General features: G+C 42.0%; 1 protein-coding gene and 1 pseudogene across 3 annotated transcripts in view; one reads left to right on the forward strand and one right to left on the reverse strand.

Moving 5' to 3' along the window:
• The window catches only part of LOC147030953 (uncharacterized), a 205160-nt gene extending 195687 nt beyond the window's left edge, over positions 1–9473 (reverse strand). For all 3 annotated transcript variants that reach the window (XR_015056585.1, XM_085875553.1, XM_085875554.1), the window contains exon 1: positions 9115–9473. Coding sequence is in view for 2 of the 3 variants with exons in the window: in XM_085875553.1 (XP_085731679.1) it covers positions 9115–9240 (126 nt within the window). In the remaining variant the exon portion in view is untranslated. The remainder of the gene's footprint in view (positions 1–9114) is intronic.
• A 5689-nt stretch (positions 9474–15162) lies between these two features.
• On the forward strand, positions 15163–15303 carry LOC147030955 (signal recognition particle RNA; annotated as a pseudogene).
• The last annotated feature ends 409 nt before the right edge of the window (positions 15304–15712 follow it).

Here is a 15712-nt window from a genome sequence, read left to right on the forward strand (position 1 = left end):
ATGGCTAGCGCTGATTAGATTTTGGTCAAAAGTCAAGGTCACAGTGAGGTCAATCATCAAAAAAATATATAACTCGCGAACGGAAGAAGCTACCAATGTCAAATTACACCACGTGATTCAGGCGGGTGATGGCTCGCACTGATTAGATTTTGGTCAAAATCGGTCAAAGGTCAAGGTCACAGTGAGGTCAAACATTTGATTTATGATGGTTTGGTACAGAATCATCGTAGAAACTTCTGGTTTGCGTCGCTACCTTCTCTAGAGACAGCTTTTATGAGACAAGGTCAGAGGTCAAGTTGACGATTTCGTAAGTACCAGTCTATGACTGCTTGTTTTGTTTGTTTTTTTAAAGAAAGAAAAAAGACGAAAATCTTCTCAACTGAGAAGATCAACGTGTTCAGATTGGGAGATGATCAAGTCGAAGTACTGGAATGTTTTATCTTCCTGAGTTTTAAGATTGACGTGAGTGGAAAATGTGGAGGTGAAATTAATAAACGATTCATGTTGAGGAGAACAACAATGTCAGGATTGAAAAAGATCTGGAAAGACAAAGATATGACAAAGCAAGCCAAGAGGAGTTTGGTGAATGATGTGGTATTTCCATTGGCTGGAAGAGAGAATCATTGGAAAATAAAGGAAGAAGATCTGCAGTTTTTAAATGTGGTGTTGGAGGAAATGTTAAAAAAATCCCATGGACTGCAAGAACAACAAACAAATCAGCACTTGAAGAAATTAAACCACCGTGCACATGAGAAGAGCTGATGTTAAAACAGAAACTGTCATACGCTAGACATGTCATTCGTGCAGAAAATGAAAGTCTGGAGAAATCAACCATGTTGGATATGATTGAGAGAAGAAGAAAAAGAAGATTAAGGGGAAGAAGAGGAAGAAGAAGAGCAGACCATGCATGCGCTGGATGAATGGGGTAAAGGCTGTAACAAAGCTGCCTCTGCCAGAGCTTCAGGAAGCAGTGCAGGATAGGAATGTTTGAAGAAATCTGATGTTGAACGTCACCAAAAGATGGACACGACTTGACGGAACTAGATGACTTGAGAAGTTGATGAACCCCCACCACACACACACACACACACACACACACACACACACACACACACACACACACACACACACACACACACACACACACACACACACACACACACACACACACACACACACACACACACACACACACACACACACACACACACACACACACACACTTTATTTCTTGTTTAAGTATGCTGTTCCAATATCTTTTTATGATCCAGTGTCTGTAAAAATATTAACAGGCGTAATGCACATGCACATGGAGCAAGCTTCTGACTATACAGCGAGGCATCTATAGAAAGCTGTACATAGCCCGGAGATGGGCCAGGGTGCTTGAAAAGGGCCCCTGACAGCATGCAGCTCAAGCTTGGGCTGGCCAGACATGCATACAATAGACGAATAGCCCTGACGGAGTGACAAGGCACAGGAAGATGAAAAGAGTGCAGACTGAAAGACTTCATTCGAGTTTGGGAAGGAGGGGTCACTGAATATTCCCATCTAAAGTGGGAATTGAAAGTTGTGGGTGCATATAATGGTGAAAGCGCAGAGTAGGAATGAGAAAAAGGCGAAATAGAAATGAATGAAAAATTGCAGCATGATTAAAGGACGTAAATGGCTTGAAGAAAGAATGTAGGATAAGTTCAATGAAAATGTCGTTTTGTAATGAAGAGTAAATAATGTAATGAGGTGATTCATGTTTTGCTCAGAAGTGACAGCACAGTACAAATTAACATCAGCGGGGAGGCCTTCAGTTGGAGGTAAGGTGGCGTGCTTAGTGTAGAGTAAAAGATAAAGGTGGTAAGTGTAGCTTGGAGAACTACACGAGGTTGCAATCGAGAGAGTTCTGAGTGGAGGTGGAAGTAATGCTGTGTGTCATTTCAGGGAGAGTACAAAGTGGAGCTAGATTTGACAGATGGGATCTGAGTACAGATTCAAAGAATTCAAAACGCAAGAGCTCCAAACTCCTTGCTGAAGAGAGTGTGAATGAAGTCACTGTTCATGCACTCGCCCGTGACAATGGCTTGCAAAGCGATGAACCCGATCGGCCACAGGTTTAAGATAATGTATTGTTATAGCGCAACCACAATGTCGTGAGCCATAAACGTTGATCTATTGCACAGTGCTTGTACAGTTTGCTCTCCCTGTTCATGTGCCTCTGGATATTTAACCGCATTATGTTAGGGTACAAAAGCACTTTGAAAGGCATTTTAATTCCACTGGCTGATCATCTTTTTCGAAATAATTTTCAAAACACCAGGCATATATATATATATATATATATATATATATATATATATATATATATATATATATATATATATATATATATATATATATATATATATATATATATATATATATATATATATATATATATATATATATATATATATATATATATACACATCTATAAATATCTATATACATCTTCTTCTTCTTCTTTCGGCTGCTCCCGTTAGGGGTCGCCACAGCGGATCATCCGCATGATCCGCATAATGATTTGGCACTATGCGAATCCAATATATATATATATATATATATATATATATATATATATATATATATATATATATATATATATATATATATATATATATATATATATATATATATATACACACACCTGGATACACATACATATTGTACAGATCCAAGAGGAAGGGAGCAAAGAGAGGCAGAGATGGCACATTTATCTGTGAGCTCTCTAATCTGGGTTCGATTCCAGATCAGATTTTGCACTGTCAGATTGGTGCTTTTCAGCTGGGGTGTTGCATCACCTCAGATTGACGTCAAGCCAGGTGTTATCGCTTTTTGCATTAAACTGGGTAATGCCAATGAGGAAATATCTACGATCATGAGCTGGTGGATGTTAAATATCCCATGGTGGTCTTTTACGAAGAGTGAGCAAATTGTTGCAGGTTAACATTAAGAAATGTAAGGTGCTGGGGATGGGTAGATTAATGAAAATAGGTATAACATAATGCAGTTGTCAATCTTGGAGAGTGTGACACAGGAGAAGGATCTGGGGGTGGTAATAGATTTGGGGGATAAGCAGACAGCAGAGTGCAGGGCAGCTGTAGATAAAGCAAATATGGTTTTGGGTTGTATTAGTGGGGGGAGGGCGGGGGGGATAAATTATAAATCAAACGAGGTCATGTTAACACTGTACAGTAATTTAGTGAGGCTTCATCCAGAATATTGTGTTCAATATTGGTCACCACATCTGAGGAAGGACATAACTACCGTAGAAAGGGTACATCATGGAGCCGATAGGTTGATTCCAGGGCTAGCAAGACTAAGCTATGAGGAACGCTTGAAGGAGACAATAGGTTATACATTAGAAAGAAGGCGATTACGAGGGGATCTGATGGATATTTTTAAGACATTGAAAGGTGTGGATAAGATAGGTGCCGTGGAGTTTTTCAGCAGAGTGGACAGTGTTGAGACCAGGTGCCATGTTCAGTTGAGGGTAAAGAAGATGAGATTTAGAACAGTCTGAAAGGCGGGGGTCTTTCAGTTGGAGTGTGGTTAATGCATGGAATGGTGTCCCCGGAAAAGTAGTGGCAGTGGAGGGGGTGGATATGTTTAAATTGGAATTAGAGAGGTACAGACTGTAGATGCATTCAAGATATGTAAAGGGGTATGGAGATATTGGCAGGACTTATTGTTGGCTTGTGAGTGGAAGGGTGATGAATATTGGGGTTGGTATAGCGCAGGAATGATGGGCTGAATGGCCTGCACCAAAGTTCCTTGTGTGTACCTTGAACAAAGCCCCAAATTCCTCTCCAAGTTAACTCCAGTCATATTTCAGGCCTGGACAGCCAATTCATGAAAGACATGGGCCAAAGATTTCCCCCATCTGACCCCACAAGAAGATAGGAATAATTGGGGCTGTTAAAGTATTAGTAGTAATAATATATGTATGTATGTATATATATATATATATATATATATATATATATATATATATATATATATATATATATATATATATATATATATATATAAATACAAAATCTATCAAAAAAGACCAATTATTCACAATACAAAGTCAAGGCAAGTGGAAGAGCTGTAATACAGAAATGTAAATATCGACGTTAATTCCGACGTTGTGGACTGAATTAAAGTACGACGATGTAACAGAGAGTATCTATCATAAGATACAAATAACAGATACGAGCAGAAAGGAAATGCAGTTGTTAATTTATTGCAATCAACAATCTGGTCACCAGACTCACCACCTAAAAACACCAGGCGCTTTGCCCAGAATGCACGAAATATATTATGTCTACTTTTTTTCAGAATAAAATCTGCCGGTAGTGTTTGAATCCATGTTTCTTCCCTCCTCAAAATCCTCCTCTGCTCTATTTTTGCTCGTAACCTTCGTGGCCTGATCACACAGCAAAGAGCACTGTGTTACCCTCACGAACGCGACCGCGGGTCCCAGACGCAGACCCGAGAGCCTCGCGACTCCACAGCGCGTAGCTCGTTAGCTTCGCAGCACGTGTGCCGCCTGCTCCGCCTGTTTACAGGTCCTCTGGCGCAACCTGATTACCCCGTAGACAAACGACCATGCAACAAGGCATTGAGGGCGACAAAAAAGAGAGGCGCCGCACACTCTCCGGCCCTCCCCTCTCCCTCCCACTCAACGCCCCAAACCCATTCTAATTAGCCCGCACCACAAGCTTCGAGCGCACATGTTCTCACAGCGGCGCGTTTGTAACGGTGAGAGACAACAACAGTAAATTTGCCTGGACAAAGCGACGCAGACATGCCTCACCGCTTGATGTGTTCCGAGTGCCATGGACAGGGACAATATGCTGGTCACCACCGAAGTTATACTCCCTTAATCAGAGGCAGCCATGCCGCCTCCCAACTGCACCCGTGCCTTGCTTCCCTGGAGTAGGACCCGTGCCGCCATGGAGTAGAACCCTTGCTACTCTGGAGTAGAACTGATGTCCTCATGCCCCCTGGAGTAAACGCAAGGCCCCCTGAGTAAAATACATGCCCCACTGGAGTGGGATGCATGGCCCCCTAGAGTGGGACTCATGCAACCCTGAAGTGGGACCCGTGCCACTCTGGAGTTATATCCGTGCCACCCTGGAATTAGATTCTTGCTGCCCTGGAGTTAGATCCGTGCCACCTTCGATGAGGACCCATGTCACCGAGAAGGTGCACCAGTGCCGCCCTGGAATAGAACCCCTGCAGCCTTAAAAGTCTGGTATTGACTTCACGGTTAAGGTCATTGGTTAAGATCTTAGGGTCCTGAATTTGAGCCCCTGTCGTGGTGATAAATAACACCAGGTGAGTTGACTCATCCTGTCATCCTTCCGATGTCAGCAAAATGAGTACCAGCTCACTGGGAAGAATGAGCTATCCAAGAATCCTGCATTGGAGTAGTGAACCATCCAGGATTGTGCCCTGTATCGAATGGAAGACTGCCTCGGAAGCCCGATGCATCTGTAGACGTGAAAGGAGTGGTTCTTCTTCCTCTTCATCTTCTTCTTATTCTTCTTTTCTTCTGTGGTCAGAGAGTAGGAACTGTGCCGTTTAAGAGTGGAACCCGTGCCACAGACCTGTTTCCTCTTGCAGTAGTTGCTACCATTGAGTTGAACCAGTGTAGCTTCAGCGTTGAATTGGAGATGCATCGGAGTGCTGCCTCAGAGTTGGATCATTGCCACCCTGGAGTGGAAGATCCCCTGCACCTCAGAGTTGGACCTGTTCTGTCTGAACCTTTGCTGCTTCAGTGTAGGAAGCATATCTCCTTCTAACCAGTTCTGGCATGTGAAATGAGTGGCCAAAGAGACAAATTTCTGGAAATGCCCTGAGATTTTTCTGTGCACACATTATCACGCCCTTTCGCCCTGCTCTCCATTTCATTTCATAAGGCCTCCACCACAAGCTTACAATAGTAACTCCGTAATAATGTGACAAAACGCCTGACAGATCGAGCCTTGTGTGTTATCATGATCTCTCCTGATGACTCTGCCTTCGGGAAATGGAGGGTTGGGGGTGGACGCGACCTCCACATATGTTACAGGGAGTCTCCATTGTGTACCTGTGGCACCCAGGTAGTCCGCGGGAGGAGACCTAGAAACCGCATTCCCACTAAAGAGCAAGGCCACGGAGGCAGTGCACGTGAAAGGCCCAGATTCCACTTATGCGGTTTGGAATCCTTCCTTTTAACCCTTGCGGCTTACACTTATATTTGTTCCTCTACCGTCTTGTACAAAATGAATATAACAAATTTAATGTAATTAACAACGTCTCAGGTGATTTCAAAATGATCTTGTGATTCATTCAAAGGTGTGTAAACGCCACATCAGCCGACTGACTAACTTTCATTTCCATCATATGTCTTACTGTACATCTGGAAACTATATATTATACATTTCTTATTATTCTCTTGACATATTTATAAGGTAAAATATCGTTGTTGGAAGAATTATGTAAAATTCTAATATTTTGATGTTAAAAAACACTGCCATTTGATTCTCCCCTTATTTAACATCATTATCAGAGAATACCATGCAGGGTTGAGTCGAAAATGTATTATTTTTTTTAAAACCAACTAATGGCCATTATATGCATTATCTGCACCGTTCATCACGTGCAGCTTTCGCGAGTAAGGTCAATATGGCGAATATACACATTGATTGTGCTTGTTTTAGCATATAGTTATTGTGCAAGTTCATGCAGTGATGAAATTTTAAATTAATTTTATAGGTCAACAAAACAACAGCACTTAGTTGGAACTTTCAAAGAGATAAATGGTTGGAACTTTCAGAAGAACGTGCAAGGCTTTTCTCTGTATCGCTGGGCTAAGACTAGCAGCCATGTTGAGAATCGAACGATTGAGGAGCTGTTTATGGAGGGGGATGGAGGCGGCTTGTTGCTGGATTTGCCAGCTTCCCACCGGCTTTTTCACGCAGAAATGCGTTTCCCTGGCGTATAATTGGAAGAGGAAGGGAGCAAAAGCTGCGAATCCAATGTGGTGCCTCATATATGATTAATGTTGAAGAGAAAGTGAAGTTTTATCATATGAAAGGCGTGGGAGCTAGTGATTGATAGCTGGCCATTCTTTTTGGAGAGCTGCGAGGGATTAGGCGGACGGGAAGGCGCTGAGTGGAAATGCGAGGATTAGCAGACACCTATGGATGTGCTTCGACTGAAGACCTTTTTCAAAAGTCACTGATCGGAACTCAGCATTTTGCTAAAACCACACACACAATGCAGGTGGATTGCATCAAAAACAAAACATGGTGATTGTTCAATAGATCATTAGCCAAATTAAAGAAAAATATGTGACCGACTTCAAGAAACTGATTTAAAAGAAAATCCTTTCAACCACAATTTAAATTTAATTACTATGTATAGATTTATATATATATATATATATATATATATATATATATATATATGTATGTGTGCATATATATATATATATACATACATATATACATACATATACATATATTGTCCATTCAAACATTTCTTATTGCTTTTAATAAATGGTCACCCATGGTACATTTTTCTACGTCTCTGTTTGGCCACATAATTATTTGTCAATGTTCATATATCTCAAAAAGTATGTTGTATAAAATTCTACAACGATATATTTATGTTACATTGTTATGACAAATTACACAATGTTTCTGAATTTCAGCTTTGCATGTTTACTGCAAGGATAAGAAACACAGACTCTAAAAGCGCATTTCTCCTCTTTTAATCCATAAAATACCGTTTATGTTCATTCAGTAATGCCAGACCAATCTTTAATAATTTTAACCTCCATTCACACATGCAGAAACGATAATAATTTAAATCTGCATACTAATAATGCATATAGCGCATTCATTTGTTGTCGGAATATGAAACACTCAATTATATGGGTTGAAGAATCGGAATGAAATAGAACTTTTTTGATCATATACCGCGACAGCATTATTAGGTCGTCAATGTATTTAGTAAAATCTATCTTATCGACTAGCTACGAAGGATACATTTGGAAAAAATGAAGTGAGAGCAATAGGTATGAACACATTTAAACTGTAATCTTGAACCCAATACAATTAATTTGTGTTAAAACATTTAAGACACATGTTTGAATTTATGTTTCCATCTCTGTGCGAATTTAGCAGAAATTTTTTTTGAATTCATTTTTTTAAGGAAGGCTGAACAGAAAGTCTGTGGTTTAACACAGTCGGAGGGAAATAAAATAACAGTGATTGTTCAGTTAAATTGTCAAAATTGGTGTAAAAGTAGATTGTAAAAATTCACTTAAATCTCTCGACAAAAAATTAGAATGACAAAAAGTGCTTTCTATGTCAGCAATTTGGGATATTGCATTGTCACAAATATAATGTCTCTAAGACTAGGCCTATTATGCGATAAATTGAATAGTTTAAGGTTGTGATATAGTACAGATTTTCCCGAAGCAAGAGATTCCAGAATTAACTTGCTTTTTTGGCATTAAAAGCAAAAGCATTCATATTTCAAAGCAAAACTGCAGTAAAGTCTTTTACATGAGTACAAACACATTAAAAAAAAATCACAGAATACACAATAATTTTATTGTGAATTAATTTAATCTATAACTCTTCCAATACGTTTTGAGCATAATCATAAAATGAAATTTCCATTAATAATCTGGATCATTCAAAAAGATCCATAATGTTAACAAAATGAAAGCACATGACGTTTATCATGTCCAAAGATATCAGCTTGCAATCAGACAGCTATTGAAATTATTTTTCAGCATCATAATATTGTAAAATATCATAACATATGTAATATGCATTCTTGCGATTTCAGATATCAAATGATGATATGATTTTCTAACGTCAACCGTTAAATTTGTACATCATGTAAAGCTTTATATAAAAGGTAATATAAAGTTTCATTACATGTGTTATAACATTGTATTGAATTCAGACTGATACATTATCTCATCGTCGATATTTCACACCGATATGTACCAAACCAGCATCATCATCTTTCAAGCAGCAACGAAGCGCACTTGTCGCACCGTATTATGCCTGAACAGGCGATCGGACACCTCACCTGAGTGTGCCTTTCTTGCTCCCCCCCTGTACTGCTGTCAGCAAGAGAAACATGGTAGGATGGTGTACCAGGACGATGCGCTCCTTCACCTCTGATGGCCACACAGCTACTGCGATCCCGGCTCATAGCTCATCTGGAACAACAAGCACCCATATGATTATACAGGGTGGCTGGCATTGGAACAGGCCGGCAGGAAGCTGGATGAACCCAAAGAAGGAAGGAGCGAGCGGGAAGGTGATCCACGTCGTAAACACATGGACATGGGCGCGACACTCTGAGACGGCATGCAAATGGCTTGAGAAATGTTGGCAGCGGGAGCGATAGAGATGTGCTTGCGAAAAGCTCAGGCTTCTTATATGAGCAGGACCCGGAGTTCTTTGTCTGCCCTACTTGCCGGGCCTCCTTGTCGTCACGGCAACCTGGCCACATGGTGCTGCCTTGGCCGCGAGGTCCCAGGAGGCGGGTGGAAAAGGGGGGGGGGTGCGGAAAGAGTAAAAGCGGGAAAGGAAAAGAAGGGATTCAGGGCTGGGGGGTGCAGTCTGCCTATGGAACAAGGAAAAAAAGAGAAGGGGGGGGGGCAATGCATGCCTTATGCCAGTCACAGTATAGCGTAGCCATGCATGCGATTCAACCAAATCTCGAGGAAACAGTTGATGTTAAAAAGGCAATAATACAAGCAGTCAAAACAAATGGATGCATATGTCAAATTCTGACATTATTTGACAAGTGACATGCCTCATCAACTTCATGAAGGATTGGGTTCAATCTAAAAATGTCCCAAGCCTCCATTAACAGGATGTGTTCAACTTCGTACAATAGCAGTTAGCATATTGAAAGCACATTATAGTGAGCTTCTTCAGTGCCATATAGTTTAAAGGTGTGTGCATATAAATTGGTTTTGCACGTTTTTAATATTTTTTAAGAAGTTTTAATATTTTTCAACATGTGTGAAATATATCAATAACCATATATATATATATATATATATATATATATATATATATATATATATATATATATATATATATATATATATATATATATATATATATATATATATATATATATATATATATATATATATATACACACATATATATTGTTAGAAATTCAAAGAAAAATTTCGATGTACCATACACTTCACCGTGGCGCTGCTGCCGAAGCAGTTTTTTGGGAATGGTTATACTGGGTGGTTTGCCATTGCTTTCCCAGCCTTGTTTGACCATGCAAAATCCTTTCAAATGCTGAGGGGCAAACAAGTATATCCGATTTTTAAAAAAGTCTTGGGTGTGACTCGGCTGGGATTCAAATTGCCGACGTCGACTTCTCAGACTTAGAGCGGACACTGGAACATATATGTATATAGATGCTGTGTAGATATATATATATATATATATATATATATATATATATATATATATATATATATATATATATATATATATATATATATAGTGTTATGGCTGTGGAAATTCGCAATACACCATAAAGGGTCCCCAGGTGAGATATATCGATAAGTTCATGTGTAGTTAGCCCACACCCGTTATCCAGAGGGAATATGTGTGATTCATCCGGGCTGAGACGCTTTGCGTGAGCTATTTTTCTTTCTCTATCGTTATTTTGGACCATTAAGCCGCCATCAACTCAAACACCACCACCTTCGCCTCAATACCTCCACAACTCCATCCCGCAAACATCGCTTCACCGCCATTCGCAAACGACGCCGGCCAACAACCAAATCACCACAGCAAACCCGCCACCACCTTCGCCTTTCTCCTTCCACAACCATCAACCACACCACCAGTCAACACCAAACGTCGTGCTGTCGAGGGCCCGTTCGGTAATTGATGCCGAACGCGTCGAGCCACGGGTACAGATGGGTGCCTTTTTAGGAGAGGAAAATGGATCAGGAAGGCTTCACGCCCCTTTTCTTCCATCCAATGACTGAGCATCGGGTGGCATGTCCCCGCCTCCGAACCCGCTGTGAATGCGTTCCCTTCAGGAGAGGAAAACGGATCAGGAAGGCTTCACGCCCCTTTTTGCCCAACCAATAGCTGAACGTCCGGTGGCATGGCCCCACCTCCGAACCCGCTGTGAATGCGTTCCCTTCAGGAGAGGAAAACGGATCAGGAAGGCTTCACGCCCCTTTTTGCCCGACCAATGGCTGAACGTCGGGTGGCATGGCCCCGCCTCCAAGCGCGTTTTGATCCGCTAATCTGCATACAGGCTCCTCCCCCGGTCTATAAAAGACGCGAGCACAACACAGCTCGAGTGTGTGTCCAGAAAGGTGTATAGTGTGTGTCCAGGAAGGAGTGTGAAGAAACGTGTCCAGAAAGGTGTCCAGCTCGTGTGTGTCCAGGAAGGAGTGTGAAGAAACGTGTCCAGAAAGGTGTCCAGGAAGGAGTGTGAAGAAACGTGTCCAGAAAGGTGTCCAGGAAGGAGTGTGAAGAAACGTGTCCATAAAGGTATCCAGCTCATGCGTGTCCAGGAAGGAGTGTGAAGAAACATGTCCAGAAAGGTGTCCAGCTCGTGTGTCCGAAAGGGGTGCAGAAAGGGGTGCAGAAAGTGGCGCCGGTCGGAAGTCGTGAAGTCTGAGGCGTGTGTTTGCGGGGATCAGACGCGAAGGGGACGGAGTTCAGAGTGGAGGTCGAGGGACGAGTCGCGGAGTGGAGCAGGGATGCAGAGGAGGGCTCAGGGGCGAGAATTCGCCGGAGTCATGTGCGGTCCTGGGACCCTGCTAGTGGGACGGAGCGTCCGCCATTCCCCTCTCCCGACCTCGAGCATCAACAATTCCCCCCCCCCCCCCACCATCCGCGCTGAGATAGCGCCAGTAACCCCGTCCGTTCCCCAACCCAACCGTGGTGCCTGCGCGAAGCACGCCTGGAGGAGCTCACCGACCATACCAGGGGCACGGAGTCAAGTACGTTACGCGGACATTGCGGCTCGCCTGCCATCGCGCCACGAGGGCGCGGGTAAGACCCTTCGGTCTCGTGGACCTGGCCGATCACCTAGGTCACACGTTCATTTGGTCCACGGACCTGTCTGCCTCCTTGCCTGTGAGGGTGGCTTGTGTTTTCTTTGCTTTTTGTGTAAATGTATGTGTGGCGCCAGTCTTGTAAGTAAACCTGTATAAGTGTGCTGTAAATAATTGCCTTTTATTCAGTTGTAGCTCTGCGTTACTTTTATTGTTTTAACTGTTATATGTGCATTTTTGTATGGCTGTAAATACGTGCTTGCCGTGTGTGTGTGTGTGTGTGTGTGTGTGTGTGTGTGTGTGTGTGTGTGTGTGTGTGTGTGTGTGTGTGTGTGTGTGTGTGTGTGTGTGTGTGTGTGTGTGTGAAATAAAGTGCTTGCTTGTTGAACTGTTTTCCTGTTTCGTTGCGTCCTTTCCTCCGTTGAAAGTTCCATCTTGCATCACGTAAGGGATTGGTGGTGGGTGTTGACACCCAATAAATAATCTGAACCGTCGAGGTCGACGATAACTCCGCTCGGTTATCCCGGCAGCACGGAGCAAGCCGCTTAAGCGGTTCGTGTCCGAAGTCGACCTGCGGCGAGGTACGATTGCCCGGTCGACCACTCGCACAGGTACTTAGGCAGGTAGAATTTGGCGAGCAACCCTATCCTGCGCGGGTGGGCAATTGGCACGATCGTGGTGAGGTTAAACCCCCACCCGTTACTGGCTCCCGGTGGTAGTTCTAGGAGGGTCACGACTGAATTGTCTGTTCCAGTGGGCGACGCGTCGCGATTTGAGTTACGTGGCCGATCGCACACCGGGCGGGCGGAAATTCGTAACAATATATATATATACATATATATGTATATATATATATATATATATATATATATATATATATATATATATATATACATACATATACATACATATATATATATATATATATATATATATATATATATATATATATACATATATATATATATACATACATATATATATATATATATACATACATATATATATATACATACATATATATATATATATACATATACATATATATATATATACATACATACATATATATATATATATATATATACATACATACATATATATATATATATACATACATACATATATATATATATATATATATATATATATATATATATATATATATCTTCTTCTTCTTTCGGCTGTTCCCATTAGGGGTCGCCACAGCGGATCATCCGTATGATCTGCATAGTGAGTTGGCACATGTTTTACGCCGGATGCCCTTCCTGACGCAACCCTGGTCGCCTCTTACAACACAGGGATATGGTACACCTATTCTAACCGGGGCATACACCGGGCCCAGTACAAAGGTACTCGTTTCGCCGACCTCGGAAGGATGACAGGCTGAGTCAACCCCCTGGTGTATTAATTCAGTGGCCCAACGGGGCTTGAACTCAGGACCTTTTGGATCCCAAGCCGCTGCCCTAACGACTGTGCCAACACCAGGCTCATATATATATATATATATATATATATATATATATATATATATATATATATATATATATATATATATATATATATATAGGTATATATACTGGAATATATTATATTGTGACGGATCGGGAAACCATTTGCATTCAACATACAAGTACCAAAAGTCAGTCATCCCGTTGAGTAGATGTGCAGTCAGATCCCTTTCCTTTTGTCAAGTGGGAGATTGAAAATCGTGCGTTGCGACTTCTTTTCGTTAGGTTATTAAAGCTTTACCATCGAAGACCATCCAACAAGCCATCTAAGACCATCCAACAAACCATCTTCGGCCATCCAACAAACAAACCAACAACACCACTGAACAAGCGCTTCACCCGCCCAACCGGCGACTCGCTGTTTCGAGGCAAAATCTTGGCGAAGTACCGTTTTGGGCGTGTCCGCAAGTGTGGAGTGGGCGGGCTTCCCGGTATGGCCAAAATCCGCCCAGAAAGGGCGGACCCATGGAAGCCCGATTCAATCGGGGCGAACAGTGACATCAGTTTCTCCAAGGCCCCTCCCTGCTGAGGGAGGTCCATAAAAGGTACGACACAATCCTCAGCAGAGAGTTCGATGGAGAGAAGTTTTCACGGTGGCTGTGAGCAGTCTGGTTATTGTTCACGGTGGCTGTGAGTAGTCTGGTTCGTTCTTCATGGTGGCTGCTACGGGGAGAGGAGTTCTGTGGACCCCGACTATTCGCCACGCGAGCTCTGCCACGAGCCACGAATCCCACACGTGCGACTGGGACCAAACCGACGACCTTTGGCAGGTGCCACACTACAGAGCATGCTTTCCCTCCAACGACCAGGTACCAACCAAACTCTAATCCCCAGCTTGTCTCTCTCCTCAGCTGCGAGGGTCAAATAAAGACTCTGGGGTTTCTATTCTTTTTGTGTGTGTGTGTCTGCATGTGGGCCCATCTTTAAGTAGAACTGAGTAAGTGTTTTTTGCTTATTGTAAATATTTCCCTGCTTGCATATTCGTGTCAAGTCTTGCCTTTGTCTTTATTTTACTGTTAATAAATTCATTAGAAATGCTCCCATTCCGTTTCTGTCCCTTCTGACATTGGTCTAGCATGGCCTGGGTCTGAGTATAAACGGGGTTTCATCCCCGGTAATTGGTCTATCAGAGCCGGCACGGCTTTGGCAGTTTCCGCCCGGCTGCACCCGAACTGGAGTTGGTAGTCGGTATTTGGAACTCTACCGCAGTCGGTAGAGCGACCCGGTTCGAGCAAGACGGGCTGAGGGCGTGGTTTCCCCGGTAGTCGAAATCGCGTAGTTAATTTGGTAATTCGTTTTAGACAAACAGACCCTATACTATGCGGTTGAAATATTGGCGTCCACGGTCGGTTCAGCATCCCGCCAGCTCACGGAATTATCCGGAACGACGGACCACAATTCTGGGGAGTCTGGTGGGAGATGGCGTAACCTCCCCCACCTTGCGGTCGTTCTCGCCACCGACCCCCGGCCCACAACAATATATATATGTATATATATATATATATATATATATATGTATATATGTATATATATATATATATATATATATATGTATATATGTACACCGGGCGTAGTGGCGTGCGCCTGTAATCCGGCTACTCGGAGGCTTGGGTTGGAGGATCGCTTGAGGACGGGAGCTCTGCACTGGGCCGTGCTATGAGAGGGTGTAGGGCAGCCCGGAATCATGGCGAAACCCAATCCACATCCCTGTGTCGTAAGAGGCGACCAGGGTTGCGTCAGGAAGGGCATCCGGCGTAAAACCTGTGCCAAATCAATATGCGGATCATAACGGATGATCCGCTGTGGCGACCCCTAACGGGAGCAGCCGAAAGATGAACAACAACATGTATATATGTATGTATATATATATATATATATATATATATATATATATATATATATATATATATATATATATATATGTATATATGTATATATATATGTATATATGTATATATATATATATATGTATATGTATATATATATATATATGTATATATATGTATATGTATATATATATATATGTATATGTATATATGTATATATGTATATATATATATATATATATATATATATATATATATATATATATATATATATATATTGTTGCGAA

This window comes from Eptatretus burgeri, chromosome 3 (assembly GCF_056783735.1).
Source record: "Eptatretus burgeri isolate ZD-2024b chromosome 3, Ebu_testis_v1, whole genome shotgun sequence".
NCBI classification, from domain to species: domain Eukaryota; kingdom Metazoa; phylum Chordata; class Myxini; order Myxiniformes; family Myxinidae; genus Eptatretus; species Eptatretus burgeri.